Genomic DNA, 26,473 nt, shown 5'->3' with positions numbered 1-26,473 from the left:
CATTCTGGTCCCCAGCTGCTGTTGCTGCAAGGCTGAGGGAGACCAGCTGAAGGCCACATGGCAGCATCTTCCAATGAGACTTAATTGGTGGTATGTGCAGTGCTGAGATACCACGAAGAGTGAAGAGATATCCATGCCTGATGAGGGCAGATGTTCCCGCAGTATGGGACCAGGGCAGCAGAAGTGTCACCAGAAAAAGCCATCACATCACTCCCTGCTGCACTCTGGCTCTGTAGTGTTTTAGCCTGCCAGCCTGCCATTAAGGCAATATACTTTCTCTTCCCAGGTGTGGCTTCACCATCTGCGCCACCCACTGCAGGTTCCAGAGATTTCCACAGTTTCATGTTTTCTTCTTGTTATGAGTGTATATTTTGGTAAAATCCAGAAAAGAATGTGTTTAAAGTGTTTTCTTGCTTTCTACCAGCTTTATGGCCTGCTCTAATGATGCTCATCATTTATTATGAGAGGAGCTTGCCAATATGAGAGTAGTTCAACAGATGCAGGAAAGAAAAGCTGTTTTGAAGAAAGAACTTCTAATGGAAATGGAATGTGGAAAAAAAAGTATTACTGGAGACCTCTGGAAGAAATGTTTTTCTTGTTTCTGGTACTAGCAGATCTTCAAGATTTAAAGGTCTGCCAACAGATGACTGAGGAATTGGTGCTTGTAATGGCATATGCTAACATTTGGAGAGATTTAGATGTAGAAATGCTGGTTCAAAGTCACTTGATCTGTATTTAAGAATAATCCAGCATATAAAATCTGTGATACTTAAATTGAAAAGGGAAACTGAAATATGTAAGAGCCTTCTAAAAATTCTCTGAGCATCGTCTTCATTTATGTGTTGAAAATGCAGATGCCAAGCACTTGTATTTCTTGCCTTGTTTTAAAAGCTAAGCCTGGACAAAGACATGATGTGCCTGTACACTTCTGTGTACATCTGTCTAAATCACCATAATAGCATAGGAAATTCCATATGGAAAAAAAGAGGGGAGGGAAAATCTACAGAATGCTCAAAAAAATTCAATACAACTAAGTACGTCCTGTGGGATTTAAGACATTGCAGCCTTTTTGGCTATCTGTGTCCAGTCAAATATTTCCTCCATAAGAAAAGAACACTTCAATAATCATGAAGGTAAATTCTGCTTATGTATATATATGTATGGGAGGAAGACATATCCAGTCTGTCTTTAAAACAACACTTTCATAAAAAATGTGATGTCTGTATAATGACCAAAGATGTAACAGATTTTGGTAGAAGTCACACTTTGACTTCTGATGCTGCAGACTTATTTTTTTGAATGCAGATAGGCTTTTTTATTTCAGAAATATTTAAGCACAGTGGCATAAGGTGTAATTCTATGGTTTTTGGTAAAATAGCAATTTTAAATTATGGCTATCATTAACTTGCTGCAGAGCTACATTGCTGATAAGTTCTCCACGGGACAGGAATGTACCCTGGTGGCCAAGAATGTCAATAGTATACTCAGGTGCATTAAGAAGAGTGAGTCCAGCAGGTCGAGGGTGGTTCTCCTCCCCCTTTACTCAGCCCTAGTTGGACCTTATCTGGAATATTGTGGACAATTCTGGGCTCCCCAGTTCAAGAGGGACAGGAAATTATTGGAGAGTTCAACAGAGAGCTGCAAGGATGATTAAGGGACTGAGGCATCTCTCTTATAAGGAAGGTCTGAGAGACCTGGGGCTGTTTAGTCTGGAGAGGAGAAGGCTGAGAGGGGTCCTTATTAATGTCTGCAAATATCTGAAGGGTGGCTGTCAGGAGGATGAAGCCAGTCTCCTTTCAGTGATACGCAGTGATAGGGCAAGGGACAATGAATGTAAACTCAGTCACAGGAAATTCCATCTCAACATAAAAAAATCAACTTTTTTACTGCAGGGGTGCTGGAGCACTGGAACAGGCTGCCCAGAGAGGTCGTAGAGTCTCCTTTTCTAGAGATCTTCAGAACCTGCCTGGACACATTTCTACATGACCTGCCCTAAGCTGTCTTGCTTTGCAAGGGTGTTCATGTTGATATCTCTGGAGGTTCCTTCCAACCCCTAGCATTCTGTGATTCTATGATTTAGTATCAGTGAGTACCTGCTGTCTTTTTGACTAACATACTTGGTGTTAAGTATTGTTTCTGTGATCAAAATGAAATTAGTCCTAATCCATAGGTCAAAAGCAGGGTTTAAAAAAGACCAATCCTGAAAATTAGTTGGCAAGTAGTACTTGTAAACTCTGTTTAATAACAGCATTGTCTTGTTCAGATTTCCTTGGCTGTTAGTGTTGCCTGTATCAGGTGTAGTCATGTAAGAAATAAAACTTGGGTTTGTTGTTAAAATCTGAAAAATCCTCTCAGTATTGCAGAGAATGGTATTTTACACATTTATCTGTTAATTTTGGCCTAAGCACATCACTGCTATAATGTTTGTACCATCCAGGTCTCAGAATCTGTGCAAGTGCTGAAATACATAAAATTACTCAATTTTGTAAGTCAATATTCAAGTTTAAGCTTGTATTGTATATAGTTTTCTTTTTTCCATCAACATGCCCTTCAGAATGGTGCTCTTGTAAGAAAGGGGTTATTTGCTTCTGATGCACACAAGCAGAACAGTGAGGTAGCATTTCTTCCTGTGCATAGTGTAGTTTTGAACAGTCAGAGTTTTGGAATAAATAACAAAAAAAAAAAAAAATTGAGATACTACTTGGGGGGGGAAATCACATTTTTTTGCTGTAAAAAATACCTTGCAATGTGAAACTTGGTATTGGTTTAACATAAAGAAAACTGAGACTTTACCTGAGCACAGTGGTCAAGTACCTTTGCAGCAGGATACAACAGCTAGAAGCAACAGACTGATACATTTGAACTGGAAATAGCAATCATAATGCAATTATGGGGAGAACTGGGAACAGCCATGAAGTATGTGAAGAGAAAAATATGGCTGTAACCAGGTCAGTATCTGTAACAAATACTTCATTAAAAGTTATATTATGAGAATCAGTTTGGCTTTCCTATGCCATTTGCGCTTAAGCTGTGGAAAGCCCCCCCATAATTAAGGGAGGACAAAAATGTTCTGGGAGGTTATAAAAACAAAGGACAAAAACATTCCTTGTGGCAAGGTCTCAAAGATATGTCTTCTCTGGAAAAAAAAAAAAAAAAAAGGAAAAAAAGTTCTACTGATTTCTTTGGCAAATGCTACAGTTGTAATACTCAGCACTCCAAATATAAGTCAGTTTTTTACAACCTCTTTGTGGCACTTTGGTTTTGAAATAAAACTAACTGTCTTTGTCAAAATGGACTTGAGCTGTTTTGAGCGGTATCACCTGCCTTCAAAGACAGCAGCTCTCACTGAAGGAAGACAGATTCTGTAAATACCTAGTATATACTCCGTGGGTGGAGTAATTCGGCAGTAATTGAGGGGTGGCATTTCATAACTTGTACAGGACCTTGATAGGAGAATAACTTCTTCTGGCCTTTGGGAAGTTTGAGAAGGAAGATACTTTCTGATTTCAGGAAAGAATGTGAACATCATGCGGCACACTTGTATTTGTTCACTCTTCTTACTTTGCCCAAGGGTTAAACTGTGTGCTTGAGCTGAATACTTGCCCATTTACAAAACATAGGCAGTTGGAGGCTTGGTATTATATAGATATTATGTGGATAATAGCTTACTCATGACATGGCCTTGAACAGGTAGCTTGTGTGGGAGCCAGAGAGAGGGGTCTTGCAGACTTTGTGACCAGCAGAGTTACAAAGTTACTGGGGAAAGGAATTTCCTGTGTGGTCTCTGGGTAAATTGTGTGAGATTTCAGTGACAATTTTCTTACCTGTTTGTGTTTTTTTTTTCTCCCATATGATCCCCCTTAAAGATCATCATTCCCTTTCATTGCAGTGGAAGAAGAAAGGCTGTGGATACAACATGACTTGGGAGACATGGGGGGCAGGGGAGGATGCTTTCCTGAGCCAGAACCTGATGGAGCTGTGTTGTGTTTTGCAGATAGAGGCAGAGAGAGGAAGTGAGCTGGGGAAGAGGCAGTGAGGTCCAGGGAGGCTGAGCAGAAGCATTGGTAGAGCATGGCCAGCAAGTGAAGGATGCCTTGTCCACACCAGCCAGCCAGGTTTTGCAGCTGACAGCAGTAGTAAAGCAGGAGTGCCCCAAGAGCAGAGCCAAGGAACCAGGGAAACCATCATAGCTGCTTCTGGGAAATTTTCGTACATGCCAGGAGAAAGCATTGCTTGTGTTTTTCTTGGATCTGTATTTTGAGTTTTTCATAGAAAACAGCAAGAAGGTTAGCATCAGATTGAATTTGGAATTTGACCTCCCAAAGTGAAGGTGGAAATCAAAAAGCAAAGGACTTGAATTCTTGTGGTTTAAGATCAGTTGTCCAGTTTAATATTATATACTCCTCCCCACCGCCCCAACACTGATTATTTCTGAATGTGTTGTTTTAACCTCAGCTGGCAAGTAAGCATCATGCAGCCACTTGCTCACTCCCTCCACCCAGCGGTATGGGGGAGAGAATCAAAAAAGGAAAAAGTAGAGCTTGGTTGAGATACAGACAATTTAGTAGGACAGAAAAGGAAGAAAATAATAATAGTTATAACAACAACAGAACAAGTGATGCACAATGCAGTTGCTTATCACCTGCTGGCCAGTGTTTGAGCAGCAGCCCTTGGCCAGCCTACCCCCAGTTTATATACCAGACATGATGCCATATGTTAAGGTATATTCCTTTGGCTGGTTTGGATGAGCTATCTGGCTGTCTTCTCCCAACATCTTGTGCCCCCCCAGCCTTCTCACTGGCAAGGTGTCAGAAGCTTGAAAAGTCCTTGACTTAGCATAAACACTACTTAGGAACAACTGTAATGCCAGGGTGTTATCAACATTATTCTCATACTAAATCCAAAACACATTATGTCATCTACTAGGAAGAAATTTAACTCTATCCTGACTGAAACCAGGACACCAAACACTTTTAAACCAGTGCCAGATACGAGCATCAATGTTAGTGCCCTGTTTCTGCACTGGCCTTGCAATACTTGGGTTCTCTTCTAAGGGGTGGCAATCAGTCTTTTCTCCTAATGGTAGCTGAGCTTTTTATCCTTCTGTTCTTGATGTTTTGAACTGCAGGACTAGAAATGCTGAGTGATGATTCTTTCTTGCAATGTATTTTTAGTATACAATAGCAGGAAAATTTGGAGTGTAGCCCTCTATCATAGCTCAATGATCCCAGCAACTCTTCCTCAGTATTGCGGTTAGTCCTAGGCTTGCCCAGTGTTAGCTGTGAGTTAATCTGCTCAAAGATAGACTGGAAGAGTGCTTTTCCTGGGGATGACCCCCAGAATGTCCCTAAACAAGAAGCAGGCTAATTTTATATTTAGAACAATTTCTGAAGAACAAACATACTTGTTCTTGTGAATGTGCTGTTTAGTCAGATGTGCTAGGTGGGAATTAAGAAAGGAATGTTTTGTCACTTGAAACTGTGAGCCAAGGCACAGAAAATATTTTTCTGAACTTAGAACTGACGGTTGCTTCTTATATAAACACCCCAAAAGGAATGGTCTCTTCCCAGCTTTACATGGAAGTGTACGTGGTGTTCTGTAGTGCTTGATCATCTCACTTGAGGGTGTGCTTGGGTTGCAAACAGTTTCTCAGATTTTGAATCTGTTAGTTTGGAACTGACATTTGCTACTTTCGAGAAAAAGAATGCCTTAAAATTAGGATTGAGTTTATGGTGGCTAGTAGATATTGTGATATTATTGTGTCATTCATGTATTTGGTTGTGTTCTTTTTTGATGTATTTACAATTTCACAGGTCACAAGATGCACATCATCCCCACTCTTGTAATAACTCTGTCTTTTGTTGCCCATAAAGCGGGAGAGCTAACAGGATCACCAGTTCATGAATCCGAGGAAACTTGCCATGTCAAAGATGGAGGAGAGGCATAAGTGCCCAAGTTTAAATATTTGGATACTACAAATGAGGCTGGTTTTAGTTATTTTTATTGGACAGTGTAGACACAAGAGGCTAATGGGCTCAGGCTGTGCAAAGGAAAGTATTCATGTGGACAATGCTGGAAAGATTCTTGTTCTCGCCCTCTGCTTGCTGAGATCTGTACTTCTGTCTCAGCTCTTGGTTTTGGTACTTCAGAGAAGTATTCACCACTTAAAAGAAGGTGCAAAAAATACTTTTGTCATACATTAGAAAGGAGAATGATGATTAATTTTTGTAAAAATTTTGTTTTTATAAGAAACCATAGGTATGTCTTCAGTGCTCCTGCACAAGGCACAGCAGTCTTAGACATCTCTCTATGTACAGCCTCTGGAAGAGGAGGTATCTCATGATGCACCGTATTATGTAGCACATGTCAGCCAGCATTGCATTGCACCCCTGAAGAGGCTGGAAGGAGAGTCTGTTCTGATCTGTTAAACTAATCAGCATCTGAAAATGTCTGAAATTTGGTATTGTGTCTGTGTTGAATGACTTGACTGTTATCAGCAGCAAAAATCTACCCCTTTTCCCCAAACAGAGAAGCACTTGCCTCTCTCTTATCGGTTGTAGTAGCTTGCCTTGTCTTCCTAATGTGTGCTGTCTAAAACTGTTGTGGATTTATGTGGGTGTTCAGGATTTTATGGTCTTTAGTGTATGTTCTTGTAGACCTAACAGACTAGTCCACTCTGCTCCTCAGTGTCTCGTAACAGCAACACTCTATCTCAGGCATAGATAGGATCAAGACCCATTGGGATCATGGCAGGATTTGGAGGGGGAATTAAAGGAAGGCATGGGAAGCTTCCAAAACATGTCAAGTCCAGCCTATAGGCTTACTTCAAATAACAATTGTAAGAATCTATTGACTATTTCTGTGTTGCATCAGAACTTTTTGTCTATTGATCTCTGCATATTGGAGACAAAACATTAAGAGTTCTTTTTGTATAATATTTCCGGATAATTGCATGCTGGGTTTTTTTGAGTGACCGTTATATTTCCAGGAACAAAAAGAACCTTCTGAAGAAAAGTCATTAAAATGAGGCAGCTGGGAACAAACAAGCACATAAGCTTTTTGCTCAAGATTCTGAGGGTAAACAACTACTGAAATTCAGAATGTATTAATTAGTAATGGCATAAGTGTTGCACATCTCACTGCAGTATTTCAATGTGATCGCATTCCGTGTTTATTTTGCACACAACTTTTTCTAAGGAGCCATTCAAGACTTGGGATTATGCTTTTAGCATCCCATGATCCTGACATTCAGCAGTAATGAGTTCATGTAGTTAAATTTTCAGCACTTAAAATAACAAAGCCAAACCACTTTAAAAAAATGCAGCCCCCCAAACAAAACTTCCGTTAATTGAATTCAGATGTCTTGTCTGGAGAAAATTCAATTAAGCTCAAAAATAGGATACTTTTTTTGTTCAGCAAAAAGGATTTTTTTTGTTTGTTTTGTTTTAATTTCTTTGTTTCTTGTTGTGCGTTTCTTACATGTACTGAAAACTCTCTGGATAGCACAGTATCAAACTTCTGTCTGTATATATTGTCTTGCCTTCCTTTTTTACTGCTCAGTAAAAATACAGGTTGTGGTTACTGCTGTAATTTCTATGTCTAGTTTGAGAGTGTGTTTCAAAATAGATGTCAGTGTTTTTACAAGTCTTTGCAAATCGTAAGACTTCGGAAGCAGAATGCTCTGTTGTTCACACATTCTGCAGTCTTTAGATTACAGAAAATAATGTAATTTATAAAAAATTCCTTTTAACCTTGTTGTTAACAAGACTTGGTGGCAGAAATGATACCACATGATGAAACTATTGTTTCATAATTGTAAGTAGAAGTCAGTGCATTTAGTTGTAATAGTGCCACATGAAGCCACAGATATCTGGTAGTTAAAGTATTGGTTATGTTTTCCTCACCATTTTCGTGAAAAGTAGTCACCCTTCTTAACTAGTTGTTCTGTTACCAACCTGGGAAGGTCAAGAAGAGCCAGGAGATCTCCTTTACCCATTCAGGCAGTCATTTGGCAGTGTGATGTGCCAGCAGGACTGTTGCCAAGGACTGAAAAAAAAAATCAATAGTGTATATTTAAAGTGTCAGTGATAGATGTTAAGGAAAGAAGCTGGAGAAGAGATGCAGGACTCTGTTGTGTCAGTGATGGATGAGCAGGCTGCCTTTGGCTTCGTCAGGTACCAGTGTAAGACTGGTCTCAGAAAGTGGCAGGGTGGGAGATAAAAACCTCCTGCCAGCAGCACCAGTGCCTGACTGGAAGATGGCATTCATTCTTGCCTCTGCAATAGGCACTCTGGTGGGCATCACGATTAGGCCAATGTGTTTGCAGGTGCTTGCAAGCAAAGTATTCTTTATCTTCTGGACACCAAATGGAAAATGTTTGATAGATTTCTGGAAGCTTTAGGTGCACAAATGACACCAGCTGTGGATCAAACAGGATATTTGTCTGTGTGAAGATTGTTATATGGACTGCTCCATAACTCTAGCAACCACTGTGTATGTGTGTCCTTCTATTATGTGCTTGCTAATGCTATTCAATGATGTGTACTTCGGCTTGTCCTACTAGCAAGGATTCTTGCTCTGAAGAGCCTTTCTCAGACTAATTACTACTGCGGCTGCCTGTGTAGCTGTGGCAAAATCACTGTGGCCATAGGTCTAAGACTTACTGTAGGACTGTAGTGCCTCCTTGGGAGGCAGAAATTCCTGCCAGGTGCCTGCAGTTGAGCGGAACACCTAAGTTTTCAATGGTGGCCTTGCATGAGGGTCCCTTATGGCCAGGCTTACAAAATGCTGCTGTGGGATTGGTGCTGTGGAGCTGGTGGAGGAGCTGTTCCAGGCTCTTTGGAGTAGAGTAGGATAGCTCAACTCAGCTGGGGACTTCTGAGTGGAATACTGTGGAAGTTGAAATGCTTATGGGCCTGTAAGGCTGAATCTGATGCCCACCTGGCTCCCATTGTACACTGGCTGTGACTTGTGGCAAGAGGCTGTCAGAAGGTTTAGTTTGGTTTGTATCACAGTTGAATTGTATTTGTAGTGCCTGAGTGAAAGCTGCCATTCTTAAATGCTGTGTGGTTGGGGTCATAGTTCTGGACTTGGTTGTTATAGCATTAAACAGCATTCCAAACAGTTGAAGAAGGTGCAGATGATAGGAAATGTAAACATAGGATGGAGCATACTGGAAGAGCAATTGAGGTAGGCTTCTGTGTAATTTGGCAAAATGTTTCATAGTATCATAATATCAGTCAGGGTTGGAAGGTACCACAAGGATCATCTAGTTCCAACGCCCCTGCCATGGGCAGGGACACCCCACACTAGATCAGGCTGGCCAGAGCCTCATCCAGCCTGGTCTTAAACATCTCCAGGGACAGTGCCCCAACCACCTCCCTGGACAACCCATTCCAGGGCTTCACCACTCTCGTGGAGAACTTCCTCCTCACATCCAGCCTGAATCTCCCCACCTCCAGCTTCATTCCATTCCCCCTAGTCCTATCACTACCTGATATCCTGAGAAGTCCCTCCCCAGCTTTCTTGTAGGCCCCCTTCAGATTCTGGAAGGCCACAATTATGTCATGTAGGAGCCTTCTCTTCTCCAGACTGAACAGCCCCAACTCCTTCAGTCTGTCCTCATAGGAGAGGTGCTCCAGCCCTCTGCTCATCCTCGTGGCCCTTCTCTGGACACATTCCAGCACGTCCATATCCCTCTTGTAATAGGGCCTCCAGAACTGGACTGTCAGCAACTGAAGTTGTTGCTGATAATGTTTCATAGAAGCTGATTTTCTTTTCTTCATTTAGATTGCAGCCTCCATTAGCACATATTCTTTGTCCATGAAAAGAATAGTAATGAGTATAATACTTCTCATATATCATGGTGCTAAGCTATAATGGCATATGTAGAGGTTAAGGAAGATGTCTATTTGGGTTCAGTAGTCTGGTCTTGTGCAAGGTCTGCTTTAATGCTTAGAAAGTGGAGAGTTAACATTGTTATTATATTTGCAGGTGATTCTGAAGTAAAGATACTGTTAAAAGCCAGTAAGGGTAGGGGTACATTTCAGAACAATCCAGAAAAATCAAGTTGACAGTAAATAATAACAGCTCAGTTGTGTGAAAATATGGAACTGGCATAAATGCAGAAAAATAGTTAGAATGCCAAAATTGCATAACGATCTGAGTACTAAATAGCATACTAACAACAGAAATCAAATCAAAACCAGGTTGCATGCTGCGCCAGGGGAGGTTTAGACTCGAGGTGAGGAGAAAGTTCTTCACTGAGCGAGTCGTTCATCATTGGAATGGACTGCCCAGGGAGGTGGTGGAGTCACCATCCCTGGAGGTGTTCAAGAGGGGATTGGACATGGCACTTGGTGCCATGGTCTAGTCACGAGGTCTGTGGAGACAGGTTGGACTCGATGATCCTTGGGGTCTCTTCCAACCTTAGTTATACTGTGGTACTGTGATATTACAAAGAAACTAAAAAGTCTGTAACTTCATCTGCTTGAAAACAACATTGTGTTCAATGTGAAGGTATTCTTCCGTTTGTAATGGCAGAAGTTTTATAGTCACTGACGACCTTGTAACTGAGTTTCTGACATTTCTATGCAACTTTTACAAGTTTCCTGAAAAGTGTGAACTGTCTTTACTTACTACTTCACCAAAAACAAATTTTGAAACTGTAAAATGTCTATTTCTCCATGATGGCTTTAACAGAAACTGTAGCTCCTCCAGGATATTGGTCACCAGCTGGAAGGAGTAAAATTGCTTTCTCCTTTGTGATCTTAAAAGTGACTAAATTGTTCCTAGATCTTAGTTGTACTATGAAATCATATTCCCCAACCTACCCTAACTACTGATGACATATGTTGCTGTCCTATCCAACCTGGGCAAAGCCATTGCTGACTAGCAATGCCATATAAAGTAGTATGTACAAGTTAAAGCTCTTGAAGCGTCAGAGTCACTTTCTGTGTGCATGTTATATACTCATGCGTGCATACTTCGGAAAGGGTGCCTTGATCATCATATTTTTGTGTTAATAGCATCAGAATATTGCATGGAAAGTGAAGTATCAGAAGCATCCACCTTTTAACAGCTTAGATCCATGCAGGAAATCCCTCTTTCCTTCAGAGAAGAAAGTATTCTGTATAACCAAAACTGAAGTAGCTGAAAGTTTCCACTGACTTCAGCACTGGCTTCCAGCAGAAATTATTTTACAAGTTAATTTGCATTCCGATGACCCGAGTATCTTTCCTGCAGAATGGTTCAGGAGTGAACATCAGGAGTCCCTAAGTAAATGGTGGATTTGGTTTGTGGTTTTGTTGTTTGTTTTTTCTTGTATCTAGAGCACCATTATCTAATGTGATAATACAACCTATTTGCCTCTTGTGCATCATCTGCCTTAGCCACAGCAATGGTACCAATGTTGGTCAATGTATTGGGTTGATTCTGTTGACTGTGCAGGTTAGAGAAGTAACTTCAGATGTCCAAAACCTCCCTAACAACTATTCGGCTTACTAATGTTTATTTTCAAGTTAGTTTCTGGTAAAAGATGAAAGTGGTACAGTGTTTCAGTCCATGTTTCCTGTTACTTGACCACATAGCCCTTTTTCTGGTTTAGCTTCCACAGCAACTTTGAATGTGTTTATATTAAAATATATTCAAATTATGTGTCCATAGAAGAGCAATGAAGCTGGTGAAGGGTCTGAAGAAGAAATCTATTAGGAGCATTTGAGGGAACTGGAGTTGTTTAGACTGCAGAGAGGGAGGCTGAGGGGAGACCTTATTACTCTCTACTACTACCTGAGAGGAAGTTCTAGCAAGATCTCTCTTCCCAAATGATGAGTGATAGGACAAGAGGAGATGGCCTCTGGTTGCACCAGGGAAGATTTAGGTTGGATACTAAGAAAACAATTCTTCACCAAAAGGGCTGTCAATCACTGGAACAGGCTGCCCAGGGAAGTGGTGGAGTCATCATCCCTGGAGGTGTTTAAAACAGTGTGGATGTGGCATTTAGGGCTTAGTGGTAGACTTGGCAGTGCTAGATTTATCATTGGACTTGATGATCATAAAGATCTTTTCCAACCTAAATGATTCTATGACTTTATGATTCCACAGTCTCAACCAAAGCTTGTAATTCCTGGGAGCTCTGGCCGTTGACAGTTGTGAACATTGTCTCTCAGAATCTGTAAATGTTTAACTTAAAATAAGTGCCCTGCTATTGCTGGTAGCACTCCTGGATTCAGTAGTGATGGCAAAAGAACCACTTGAAGTAAGGCTGACACATTGCATAGGATCTGAACTTTTCTTTGGGTTTGTGTACCTGCAGCAGTCCAGCTGCCAGAGTGGCCCAGAAGGCTGCAGTGTAGGTCTGTGACTTTGCAATGTCAGTGACAAGGTGCTGATATTCATGTTCCTGTTTGGTTTTAGTTCTCCTGGGGAATTCGTAAGAGAGGACTTCTGTTAGTTAACAGCTTTTAGTTGTGGTACTTAGCATTCAGCAAGTGCCATGAGAATACAGGCTGAAAAATGTATTCCGTCATTTAGCTGCATTATAAAAAAGGGACATTATCATCAGAGCTATGCTTTTTGAGTGCTAGAAAGAAGCAGAAGGCACTGAAATTGTTCTACTTCACTGAAGGTGGCAGAAGAGGGTATGCTGAGCCTGCTGGCATCCTTCCCATCCCAAGCAGAAATATAATAGCTTAATACAACATGATAAATCAAGTGCAATGTTGTTTTTCTTCCTGTGGAGATCTATGATTCCATTACAATTAAGACACATTTCTAATGTAGTAGGTAAGGGAAAGGAGAGAAGCAATGAAGAAACCAAAATCAAAAAGGATATACAAGGACAAAACTGAGCTTCCTGTTTCTGCTGTTGATCTTCAGGCTTTCTTTAGTTTTGAGTGGGGGGAGTGGGATTATGTGCACTGGTTTCCTGCTGTGATTCATGTACCAGGCCATTTGTTTTAAAAACAAAACAAAAGCAACCCAGCTACCCTGGTTTCAGCTCACAGTTGCATGTGAGAGTCTTCATCTTGCTATAAAATTTTGTAGGTTTACATAAGCCTCATATAGCTGCCTGTGCAAAATTCTGTTTGTGCTCACTCCCTGCATGTTCCAGCTGACAACACCATATATATACCTCTTCCTTTAATTTTCCATGAACTAAAATGGCCACATATTTCAGTTTACTTCTGTAATGGTTCTTGCAAAATGTGCCAATTAATTCGGATTTTAAGATGACTATGAAAAAAATGCTGTTGGAGATGTCAGAAGTGACACTGTTTTGTCTTAACTTTAAGGAAGGATTGTGAAGAGGGGAGGAAAACTGCCTGGCATGGGAGTAGGAGTTCTGGGCCCAATTGAGTCATTTGAAGCACTTCATTGCTTGTGCCTTGGCTGTGAACTCACATTTCAGCCTGAGTAAATACACTGCTGGCTTCTGAAGTACAAATATGGGTAATCCCAGTTCCATATGATTAAAGGTTTCTACATTAGTGCTTACCTTCTTAAGGTCTTATTTTCAACTTCTTGATTTTCAGCAGTTTTAGATGATATATTTTCATTGCCAGAAGTCTCTGTCTCAGGATGCTTTGTAATTTTGGTTTTTTTACTATTTGTTTTAATTTTAGTGAAAAAAAAATGAAGTAGTATTGTTGAGAAGGCAGCTGGGAAAGTTACTTTGTTTCTTAGTGTTTGTCAAAAATAAGTTCTAGAGGGCTTGCAACTGACAAGTAATGTAATACAGTGGAAACTGCTGTGGGAAACAAGAAGAAAACAGTGGAGACCTCTTAAACTGCTTGTGTGAAGTTGCAGCAGAGAGGAGGTATTTTCACAGCTGTATTTTGTTTAGAGTTAGGGGAGCTGAGGAGCTGACACTTTGGCTGACCATAGCAAGAGAGCTGCTGATAGCAGATCCATAAGGATGTCAAGACCTGGAACAAAATGACTTGTGGTAGGAAGTCTGAGATGACTTTAGAGGAAAATAACATTGCAAAAGTCCTGACATGTGTCCCAAAGCCCACAGCATTGTCAGGCCAAATACATGAGCAATATGCTACAGAAGTTGCTGAGAGGTTATTTCACATTCATGGCAGGGTAGCAAATTGACCATGCCTGATGGCTTGTGGCAGTGTAGTTCGTTGAATGTGCTCCTTTAGCATGTGAGGGCCACATTCAGATAGAAAATTGTTGTTGGCATTGTACTGGCTTTTTTTGTGTTGTATGAAATAAAATCCCTTTCCTACAAGAGTCCGCACAGAAGAGAGGACAGTGTTCATCAGGAAATACCCTTTGTCTTTGGATCAGAAGTTGTAACCCATCCACAGAAGTTTTGAATTCCCATGAGTAACTAATATCAGTACTGCAGGCACTATCCACATAGTTGTCTGTTACCTTTTTTTGACACTGCAGACCATTATTTTTGTGGCTGGAGATGCTGGGTTCCTTAATATTTAGGTGCCTGGCTTCACAAAAATCTGAGCATTTATCCTCTGAAAAGGGTCTTTTTCAAGACATAACTTGCCCAGTCTGTTAGATGCCTTTAAAACGTAAGTATTAAAAACACCAAAACAAAACCAGAGCAAAACAAATGCACGGAATTCCCCAAACAAACAAACCCCTGAACAACAAAATAAACCCAAACCTCACACGAGCAGCAAACACCTCAATATATGGAATGAGATTTTATTTTGTTTCTGTGGTGCTTGTGAGAACATGTCTCTGTGGTTCATCTCCTGAATAAAGGCTGCTAAATGGGGCTCGCAGGAGAAGTGAGTTTTGCAGTATGTTACTGACTGGAGAACTCAATAATTTAACTTCAGAATTACTGTACTGTAAAAGGTATGAAATCCCTCATGAAGAAAGACAAAGCCATAACAAAATTAAGTGAGAGCTAGATGATCTAGAATGTCTTTACTGAAGGAAGTATACAGTATGTAAGAATAAACTGAGCTATAATTGCATGTAAGTTAGTATTTAAGCTTCTATTACACAGAAAACCCCAACTCTGTAAGCTTTCTAGAGGGGAGAAGATACTTCGTATGTATTGCATTTGTACAAGATGATGTGTGTGCGTGTTTTTTCCTCCAGTATAAGAAATGTTTAGTAGTTAGTAAGTGCTGCTGTTGGCAGTTAGTTAACATTAAATGGTAGCTTGGCTTAACTTCTTAACTCTAGAGGATCTTCAAGCTTTCTTTTAAGTAAAATACCAAGTGTTCACTAGATTAGATTTCTCTGGGTGGATTTCTCTGTTGTAATTGGTGACCTAGTGTCCTCTTTCTGAGAAATGTAGAGTCTAATACAGAATTAAGGATGAAGAACTGAATTTTTCGTGTATCTTAATTTCAGTATGCTGCAATTTCTTTACTCTCTATTTCAGCCAAGCTCAATGGAAATTTGTAGAAATGAAATACTGTCACTGAAAAGGGAGGTGGTGGAGTCTTCCATCTCTAGAGTCATTCAAAACCCATCTGGGTACAGTCCTGTGCAACCTACTCTAGGTGAATCTGCTCTTGAGGGGTGCACTAGATGATCTGCAGTGTTCCCTTGCAACCCCTATCATTCTTTGAGTCTCTGAAATGACCCTGTGAAGTGCTGTAGAATGTTCTGCCTGCTCTGTGATTAGAACAAAAAGCTTATTCTCACTTTCCAGCAAGACTTTAACAGCATTGTCATAAAGCTTTGGCATTAAAAAAGCATTATTGCTCTTACATGTCCTAAAAATAATACACCACCTAGTAATATAGTTCAGTCATGCATTTAAGTTGCATTGTCCTGTAGTATGTGCAAATATGGATACTTCTAACTTTTTAAAATAACTAATTTCATTTTGATTAGGAGTCTCACAGCCATTTAAGGAATTCAGAAATTGTTGCTGATATGTATCTATATAGCTGTATGTAGATACAGTAACAAAAAGTCTCTTAATACATGTGTACACTGAAAAGCTCAATTTAGAGACTAACTACACTATTGTGATAGTCTACATGACACAGATGTTTTTCATATATTTTAAGATATCTCTTCTGAGAAGCATGGTCTACAGGAGGGCTGGTGAGTGGTAGCTAGAGACCTGTTAAGCTACCACATCTTATTGGTGACATCCTGATGTGGTTCTCCAAGCCAAATAAACCACAGGAAAATGATATAAAAAGAAAGAGCACACCTAGATAATTGTTACCAGTCATAAATGTTTGCATCTTGGAGTTGCACCCAAGGGCAGACCTAAATAGTTACCCAAGTGAATCAAAATACATTTTAGACCCTCTCAGTACCTTCAAGTTGAACTCTGCACAAGTTAGGTTAGTGTTAATGTGTGGACAGAGAGGGAGCAGGAAAGAAATAATGACAACTGTTGAAGCTGCTGAAACTTGGACTGATTGCATTGTATGGTTGTAGTGTGGTAGTTTTACCCACCACGTGTAGTTACCTTTTTAATGCTATTTCAGAATCTGTCATTGCTGACGTTTTTGAGACACTGTTTCAGTTGTTGGAGGGCTTAAGGCTGCAAGAATTAATACATCTGAAAACTCTTTATGTGCCTGTTGTTTTCCAAATGCTTTCTCTTTTGAAAATTGAAAACATACTAAATGCTTGATTATCCATAGTGAAATCTTTGCCATTTGCAATCTAGCAAAACACATCACTTCTTATTTATGTTTACTGTTGGATATGCTTATGAGTTGAGGAAAGTCACAAGGGTTGTGTTTTTCATACTGGTAAGCTTTGTGTATGTGTTGTAGTTCTTAGACTTCAGTTACAAGGACAGCATTAGATTTTGAAGAGCAAAAGTTTTTGTAACAATACATTCAATTACTTTTTTTCATAGGGCATCCTACAGAATATTTATAAATCAATCTTACAAATCATATGTTCAGACAAAATTGTGTATTAATCTTGTTCAAGATCATGAGAAGTGAGGCAGAAAGCCAGGAAATTCATTTTTCTAGAAATCATGATGTTTGTGCTGGGCACTTGCAGTGCTTTATAGAAGAGTAAAATTTTTTCAGAAACACTGACTTTTAGGTTACCCATTTCATGTATTGAAATTACTCTTTTCCCAGTGAAGGTGGAAATCAGAAGTAGAAGCTATGTATTGCAAGGGGTTGGAATGACAGGAATGGGGTTAATCCTATCCTTTTATAGTTGCAGGAGAAGAAAGGGTGCTGAAACGGAAAGGCAGGTTTATGCCAAGGCCAGAGCTCTATAGTTGCTAAATCTTTCTTCTTGTTTTTAAACGTGCAGTTTCTATACAGAAATTCCTAAACTACAAATATACTTGACTCAGAAGTCTTGTGGTCACTCAGATGCATCTATGCATCAGGAACAGTGTGGCCAGCAGGAGCAGGGAGGTCATTCTGCCCCTGTACACTGCACTGGTTAGGCCGCACCTCGAGTACTGTGTCCAATTCTGGGCCCCTCAGTTTAGGAAGGATGTTGACTTGCTGGAGCATGTCCAGAAAAGGGCAACAAGGTTGGTGAGGGGCTTGGAGCACAAGCCCTATGAGGAGAGATTGAGGGAGCTGGGGTTGCTTAGCCTGGAGAGGAGGAGACTCAGGGGTGACCTTACTGCTCTCTACAACTACCTGAAGGGGGGTTGTAATGAGGCGGAGGTTGGTCTCTTCTCCCAGGCAACCAGTACCAGAACAAGAGGGCACAGTCTCAGGCTGCGTCAGGGGAGGTTTAGGCTGGAGGTTAGGAGGAAGTTTTACACAGAGAGAGTGATTGCCCACTGGAATGGGCTGCCCGAGGAGGTGGTGGGATCGCCGTCGCTGGGGGTGTTCAGGGTGAGGCTTGACAGGATGCTTGGTTGCATGGTTTAGTTGATTGTGTAGTGTTGGATGATAGGTTGGACATGATGATCTCAAAGGTCTCTTCCAACCTGGTTTATTCTATTCTATTCTATTTGAGGCAGAGGTAAAAAGGAGTTAAAATATCTTCATGAACAGAAGCCAGTAGTTGGATAGTGTGAAACTTGAGCAGTTTGGCCAAAGTATTTATAGTAATGGAAAGTATTTGTATTAAATCATCTTGAAGTCTAGAAAACCCATCTGAAGCGTCAGTATTTTTTGTAACAAAGATTAATAAAACTTTATGCTAATGTGTCATAAAGAAGCTATAGCTCATTTAGGTACAGTATGTTCTTTATCTGACCTACTTATATAGTCTGTTTTGCAGTTATAGGCTTCTGAGAGACTTAGGCAAGAAATACTACTTTCAATTTTTGTGCTGTTAAACCTTTTGAGGATGGGAAGCTAATGGTTAAACGATTTGTAATTGTTTTAAAAATTGTATCTTCAGAGGAGAAAGCAATACAAAGACAGCCACTTCTTACATTGAGTGTTCTTGCTTATGTAAGTATAGGGAAGCATTTTACAGTGTTTCTTTTGTGGCACAGCAAGGATGGTAGATTGGAAGAAAAGGACTTGTAAAAAGGCTCTTAAAATTTTTGAGATCAGCTAGAGAACCTGAACTGTGAAGAAAGTGGAAAATCATAGCAATGTATAGCTCAGTGCTGCAGGCTACTTCATATGGGAGGTCCATTATCCTAAATGCAGCTGCCTCTGTAAAGAAGTGTGACAAAATCATAGCAACTGTATGACTCAAGATGTGATAAGTGCATGCAAAGAAAACTTAGGCTTTAACACCCACACACAGACACAAAAAGTAATTCTTTAGAGCTTTATGTGACCAATTGTCTGTGAATTGTATTTATTTCTTCTCTGCTAGGAAGGTGCTGCTGGGGTCAGATCAAGGTCCCAGGCAGCTTCTCAGAAGTACACCTCCAGGGACAGGAACTTCAACAAACACCCAAACCCAATCCATTCTGGACAGCATTTTCAGTGTAGTACTTAATAATAGTAATAAAAATCTTCCTCAGATAGCTGGTGACTTGCCAGCTGGGTGTTTTTCAAAATTTACTGGCTTGCTGTTTTCCAAGATTGCCTGTACAGGGGGAAAAGAGAGAGCTGTATCTGAAACTAGCTGCATAAATGCAATGGACAGGAATAAAACATTGTAGTGGTTTGAGCCTTAACTGGCGTTTAAGAGCTCAGATGGTAGCAAGAAACTGAGAAAATCCTCCCCCCGCCCCCAAAGAGACTGGAGGTGAATCTACCAAAACATAATCTGGAGTCAGTTTGGAAGTAGGAGAAGTAAATTTTTTAACAAAATATATATAGCAATAACAGGGAGGATTTACAAGGGTAAGGAATAAGGATGAATAGGAAAATACACAAAACCAAATTTGGATGGCCTTGTATCTCCCTCGATGTATGTGAATTTCAGTCCTTTAGAGAAGCATGGATGCAGCAGGGAGATCAGGCCCAAACACGTGGCAGAACCAGGAGGCCAGCAGTGGCTGTTGGTCCTTTTGGAATAGGTGAGGCAGGAACAAAGTGGCCACCATGCCCTCCCTTTTATAGTCTTGCTGGACAGGAAGGGGGAGAGGAACAGACCAACTTAGACCCAGGGGACTCCTCCTTCAGGGAGGGGGAAGCCAAGTCCCCCTGGATCAGGTTTCTTTTGTCCCCTGGGGGAAGCAGGGCTCTTGCAACCCTCCTTCCACCCCAGGATGGGTGTAACCCAGCACAAACTTGCAAGTTGGTGTGAGTTTAAATAATAAAATCCTTTTCTCTGGAAAAACATCATGCAAAAGTGCGGAGCTGGTATCTTTTATTGATGTAATAGGAGACTCTTGAGACTAGTATCATCTGAGAAAATGTCTGGTCAGATATAGATTCCCTAGAGTTTGTAGCCTGAATAGCAGAGTGAAGTGAGACTTAGAGGCTTTGCATGTGACAAGGTCTTCATTGAAGATTCATCATAATGTCCTTTGTCCAGCCCTCAACCTTGCCTTTAAATTGTCATCGCTTTGGTAAGGAGAGCCTCATAGAGAGAAAAGGTTATCTGTGGAGTTGCAGTCCTGTACTTCAGATGTGCCTGGGGAAGTGTCCTGCTTTTCTTGTGATGCTCTCCATGCAGAGGGGGAGTATTCTTAGTATTTGTTTTCATAAAAGTATTTTTCTCCATTGAGTTTATTTCTCTGATGTACATTCTGCATTGGTTTTGAACTTAACATTATCCAAACCCTTTGTATCTCTATTCCAGTGGTACTTTTATATATAAATGTGTGTGTTTATATAAATTACATATACAGAATTATCAATAAGCTTTCAAAAACTGTGCTTATGTATGCCACTTTCTTTCTTAATTGTGTTAGACCTATGAGACTGGTAGATAAACAAAGCTAAATCCTGTCTGAATGAATTTTCCAGAGTTTGGTTTACTGGGTGATAAAGCCAAATAGGTGTTTTTATCATGTTCCAGCTTCTTTCCTTCATTGCACTCAGTGATGTAGTGAATTAAGTGTATGGATTCGATGTTGTGGTCTTTATGGTATTTATGATTCTAAACATAAGGAAAAAACAAAACATTTTGAAAGGCAAGAAAGGAAGCAGAATAATCCATTGTGAAATGTTTGTATTTTTTTTTAAAGTGACACTTCCTCTAAACTTTATTTTAATGATGAAAATGAAAATTTTGACAGTGTTTGTCATGCACGGAGGAAACCAATTGTAGGTATGGAGCCTTTTGCATACAATGTAAGAAATTGCAATAAGTGACTTTGTATTCCATTGCAGACAAGTCAGTGGGGTTTTGCTATGTTTATCTGCTCTGCACACCTCCAAAAAAATTTCCTCTAGTAAACCTGGTATGGCTACGCTGACCTCAGCCATAGGAGAGTTTTCTTCTTAAGCTTAGTTTGAGCTGGGCAATGTCATACTGCTAAGCTTCTAGTTTTCAAGTTGTAGTCCCGAGTGCTCTTCCTGCCTTTGGTCCACAAATGGCTCTGGGACAGGTCTGCCAGAAACACAGCAAACTCCTGGCCAAGCTGGCAGCTCATGGCTTGGACAGCAGCACTCTGCACTGGGTCAGGAACTGGCTGGAGGGCCAAGCCCAGAGAGTGGTGGTGAATGGTGCCACGTCCACCTGGAGGCCAGTCACTAGTGGTGTCTCCCAGGGATCAGTGCTGGGCCCCATCCTCTTTGATACCTTTATCAATGACCTGGACAAGGGTATTGAGTCCATCATCAGTAAGTTTGCAGACGACACCAAGTTGGGGGCAGGTGTTGATCTGTTAGAGGGCAGGAGAGCTCTGCAGAGGGACCTTGACAGGCTGGACAGATGGTCGGAGTTGGTGGAGTCACCATCATTGGAGGTGTTCAGGAGAAGACTTGATGGGGTGCTTGGTTGCATGGTTTAGTTGATTGGGTGGGTTGGATGATAGGTTGGATGCAATGATCTTGAAGGTCTCTTCCAACCTTGTCCCTCTTCCAAGGGACAAGGACAAAACTGAATTTTCACAAGACATAGGAAATTTGGCAGTAGCCAGATCAGAGCTCTCTTGGAGTGCTGCTTGTGATTCCCACCAAGGGAAAACCCTGCTCTAAACGCCACATTTTCTGTGTTGACTTTCCCTCTTCATCTCTACTCGGTTCTTTCCACATGATCTCTAAATTGTTCAGACGGAGTGATCCTATTTCAATTGCTATCATAGTCTTCAGCTCATACATAAGCCCATTTACCACTTCTTCCTGTAACGTTTTTTCCAGGAGTTCAGTTGTTCTTCTTTTCCACGGTCTCAAAATGGACACAGTAATATTTGTCCTTAATCTTGATGACTGACCATCTTTCTTTGTAAAAACTGGGATTGTTTCATACAAAAACCCCCACACTTCAGTGATTCCAAGAAAAAGGGAACATAACCACAGAGTTTCCCTAAAGGTTTGCATACAACTGATTCACTTAACCTCAAAGATAATAAATCATGGAAAAATTTGGACTGCTTCCCCATATTCAGCATGTTCTGTAATAAGGTTGATTTTTGTTCCTGACAAGAGGCTGAAGGAGGCTGTGTTTAGTCATCTGAAGTGTGCTGTTGAGCATGTTTGTGTTTTGAGACGATTATTTTTGACATGTTTCTAATGCCTTAGGCTTTCACACTAGGCGGAAAGTTTTCATTTGTAAAGAACAAATACTCCTCTCCAGGAAAAAAATAATAATCTGGAAGTGTCTTATTGGGCCATAGACAAGAGCAATTATGTCTTTAGTAAAGCTTTATTAAAGGACTTCATAGAAGTCATCCTAATAATTCAGTGACATAGGTTCCTTCTGGGCAATGGACTTGATCCTTAATGAGGAAAGATGACTTCCTCTTCTATCACTTTATCATTTACACCACTTAAGTGATGTCAAACACATACTGTCTGTGACAGAGCAGATAAAAGCTGCTTAATAATGTTGTCCATCTTAGACAAGCTTGACGTATTTATGTAGTTACAGCAAACATTTGTGCTTATGAACAATGGTTTCAGTGTTTATGCTATTCGTTCCTAAATCTCTGATTTTTACTGTTCAGCTCTTCTTTTTGCACTACTTTGTCATCTCTTAGTAGACAGTAATTAACAGATTAGTTCACCTTGGTATATCTCCATTGTTGCCATATCTATAGTATTGAAATTTTCTAACTAAGGTAGTCTGATATGTGTTCTCTGAAAAGTAGCCATACGTGTTAAAGTGGCAGCCTGTCTGAAGCTCACAAAATTTGTTAATGCCCACCTCAGGAGTCATGCTTAATAAGTTTTTCATGGTCTCTTCTCTAGTGTTAGAAAGTTATCATCTTTTCTGCAGGTTTTCTGCAGAAATACTGAGGTAGGTGCATATTTTTCAGGATATTTCTGTGTGCATTAAGGCTCCTCTAGTGTGATCCTGGTTTTGCAAGCAGAATGGAAGCGAGCCCAGTCCTATGATCGTTAGTGAAAGCCATGTGTAGGGCTTTGTGGGGTTAAGGAATTGGCCTGCAGGTTGCCAGGTCTGCTACTACACTGCATCATAGCTGAATTCAGTGAGTTATTTTAGTGATTTTACTTAGGGTATGATATGAATCACATGGAAAAAGGTTTTGCTTTTATTACTGAAAACAAATACTCATTTTAAACCTTAACCTAAAACAATTCAGGGTGTTGAATAGATGTGGCATGCTGTGGATGCTGAGATGGGCTCTGATTCATATGCCTGAGGAGCGGAAGTAGGAGATCTGTCAGGGGAAGGGAGCACCTGGTATTTGGGGTAGTGTAAGGGAGGGGGAAATGTCTGCAGCTTTCTTTCTTTGGCTCTTCATTTGTAATTTATTCTGACTAGGTTTCAAATCAGCACTTTCAATTTCCTTGATTACTTCTGTTTGCCTGGAAATTAGTTTGTCACTTGCAAGAAACTGCCCTGAAAAAGACCTTTATGAAATGGGCCAAAATTGTACTGTTTCCTACTTGTTCTGTGCTGTAAAAAAACAAATATTCTGAAAACAAAATTAGAACCTACAGAATTCCATACAAAGACAGGGGTATTTTGATGTAATTGTAATCATTAAAGAATTACAAAAGAAGGAAGATGTGGTATGCATGCTAAGAACATAGATTGCTGATACAGAAAGGTGAAACTGGTTATTTGCTCTAAAGAATACCCCAAAAAAGGTGTCTGTAATACAGCTCAGACACTCTTGATGCTGCCCTGTGAGATGCTGTATAAACCATGACTGTAAGATCTGTTTTCTCAAGAGAGTCATCGATTCAGATCCTTCTTTGCAGCAAAGTGGACTTTGATAGGTGACTGATAAAGATCTAGTTAATATAGATGTTGTTAATATTCCTTTTTATTTATGTAATTACAAACTGCCTATTTAGGAGTGATGAGGAAAAAATATTTTTAACATTAAATATTTTTGAGATTTGAAAATCTTTTTAACAAATTAGTTTTCATATGGTGTTTATGACATTTCTAATGTTTTATTTAGACAACAGAATTACTTTTTAGCAAACATTACTTGTTTTAGCATGGATCAAAAGGAAGCAATTTTCCTGATCCAATGAAAAAACAATAAAAATAGTTACTTTTAACAACAGGAGCAGTCTTTCCTCTGACTTAATAACAAAGAGAAGGAATTTGCTGTGAATTATAGAGTAACAGCCTGATCTTACAGGAAAGTTAGATCTTAAATGAGTTTGGAAGGAGAGGCACTAACAGAGGTTTCCATGCTCCCTTTCCAAGTGTATGTGGTGAGGGGTTTGGAGCACAAGCCCTATGAGGAGAGGCTGAGGGAGCTGGGGTTGCTCAGCCTAGAGAAGAGGAGGCTTAGGGGAGACCTTATTGCTCTTTACAACTACTTGAAGGGAGGTTGTGGACAGGCAAGGGCTGGTCTCTTCTCCCAGGCAACCAGCACAAGAACAAGAGGACACAGTCTCAAGCTGTGCTAGGGGAGGTTTAGACTGGGTGTTAGGAAGAAATTCTTCATACAGAGAGTGATTGCCCATTGGAATGGGCTGCCCGGGGAGGTGGTGGAATTGCCATCATTGGGGGTGTTTAGGAGGAGACTTGATGGGGTGCTTTGTTGCACGGTTTAGTTGATTAGGTGGTGTTGGATGGTGGGTTGGACACGATGATCTTGAAGGTCTCTTTCAACCTGGTCTGGTCTATTCTATTCTATTCTACTCAGGTGTTTCTTGAAATGCTTATTTTCAAGTCCATCTCGCTGTGTATAGAGTAACTACTTTATTGTAAAGCTATACACAATTCTGTTAGCAGGCTGAGAACAGAATTATTTCACTCACAGATTGAACCAGAGGCATGGATAATAGGTCTCTTCCAACCTGGTTTATTCTATTCTATTCTATAGAAATTATCATTAATATAGGGAATTAGCAGCATTATCCATGGCATTATATTAATCAGCTGGGTTGTTCAAATGATGGGAATTTGTGTCAAATTTATAGAAACATGAATTTCTGGTATGTTTCAGAAGGTGAATCATGATTTCACATAACCATCTCAAAGTTAGTTCTTGAGTCTTTTGGAGTTGTGTACCTTAGTCTACATATACCTATAAAAGAATGAGTTTGGGGGGTATTACACTTAGGTGAGTTTGGAAGTCTTTTGACTCAAGTTTTTATAGCTTCACAACCTATGCTAGAAAAGCATAGAAAAAACAGAAGGCAAAACAGTTCTGCAAACTAATCCTAACTGCATGGAAATTTGTCTCAATTATGCACAAACTTCTTCCTGGACCCAGAAATCCCTGGTGTTTTTCTGGCATTCACCTTTGGGAGAAGGATTTAGGAAGAACAGTTGCAGGGAAGATAGCCTATGGTTGTGTGTGGGAGGGTGTATTTTCACAGTATCACACACAGTATCACCAAGGTTGGAAGAGACCTCAAAGATCATCAAGTCCAACCTGTCACCACAGAGCTCATGACTAGACCATGGCACCAAGTGCCACGTCCAATCCCCTCTTGAACACCTCCAGGGACGGTGACTCCACCACCTCCCTGGGCAGCCCATTCCAATGACGAATGACTCTCTGGGTGAAGAACTTTCTCGTCATCTCGAGCTTATTTTGTATGTTGGTGTGTGTTTGTAAGTAATGGGTAAAAAGTCTGAAATTGTTGGGGTTTCTATTGCAGCAGACTAAGAAGGGAACATTTAAATTTTGTAAACTTTGTGGTTTGATGTTTTTGTTTGGTTTTTTTTTTTCTCTGATGCTTCTTGAAAGGGCGAGTGTAATTACTTCAGAATACAGCTCCTATTCAATCAGTAATGTTCAGAAACAAATTAGTAGAGTGGGGAGCTGGAGGTTGGGGAAAGTCTACGTTAGAAGTTCCACCAGAAAAAATGTGAAGGCGGCCATTCATACTTAATTAACTGTGCTCCCCTGCTTAAAATGTACAAGGATGCAGCTGATAGTTTCTTCCATGCAAATAATTGAATGGCACAGTTAAATTGAATCTACCTTGGCCCATTTAGCTTTATGCTAAAATGACAATGTGCATCTAATCTTTTGTCATAAATGTAGCCAAAACAAATTAGTTTTGTTTTTTCTTGTTAATTAAAAATCAAAGCCGGGGATATTTATTTTCCTTGAATTATCTGACACCACAGAACCAGAGATAGAGATGAGGATATAGATACATGGATCCCATGAATTGGCAAGTTTTGAAGTTGCATTGGATGACACTTGTTTATCTCCATCCTTCTTCTTTTTGTAGGAAATTCCACTTACTTGGATGACCACGGTCCACCCCCTCAAAAGGTGAGCTGCTGTTATTTTGCACTTGCTTTTGTCTTACTTTTTTCGTGTCTTAGTTCTCAACTAATTGTATGTTTACTTGTGTGCAAAACAACTCTGCTGAGTTCATGTTAACAGCCTTTCCAACTTGGCCTTTTCAACTCTTGTTTTCCTCAGAGTGTTTTCAGGCATTTGTAAGTAACTTGGGTTAAATCTGTTTGATTAAACTAATGGAATTTTTGTCATTGAGTCAAGGGCAGGCAAAAACAAAATGCCACAGTTGGAGCTGATGTTGGTTTATCCTCTAAACCATGATTTGGTACTACCTTGTTTTTGTCCTTGCAGACAAGAAATGTTATTATCACA

The 26,473-nt window shown here is 40.2% G+C and overlaps 1 protein-coding gene across 1 annotated transcript in view; it reads left to right on the top strand.

Annotated features, from left to right (window-relative positions):
* The window catches only part of UST (uronyl 2-sulfotransferase), a 163,095-nt gene that overhangs the window by 37,319 nt on the left and 99,303 nt on the right, over positions 1–26,473 (top strand). Inside the window, exon 2 of the mRNA XM_054162725.1 lies at positions 26,088–26,131. Coding sequence (XP_054018700.1) covers positions 26,088–26,131 — 44 coding nt within the window. The remainder of the gene's footprint in view (positions 1–26,087; positions 26,132–26,473) is intronic.

This window comes from Dryobates pubescens, chromosome 6, assembly GCF_014839835.1.
Source record: "Dryobates pubescens isolate bDryPub1 chromosome 6, bDryPub1.pri, whole genome shotgun sequence".
In the NCBI taxonomy this organism is placed as follows: domain Eukaryota; kingdom Metazoa; phylum Chordata; class Aves; order Piciformes; family Picidae; genus Dryobates; species Dryobates pubescens.
The sequence above is the reverse complement of the archived record's forward strand: the minus strand, read 5'-3'. Positions and strand labels throughout refer to the sequence as shown.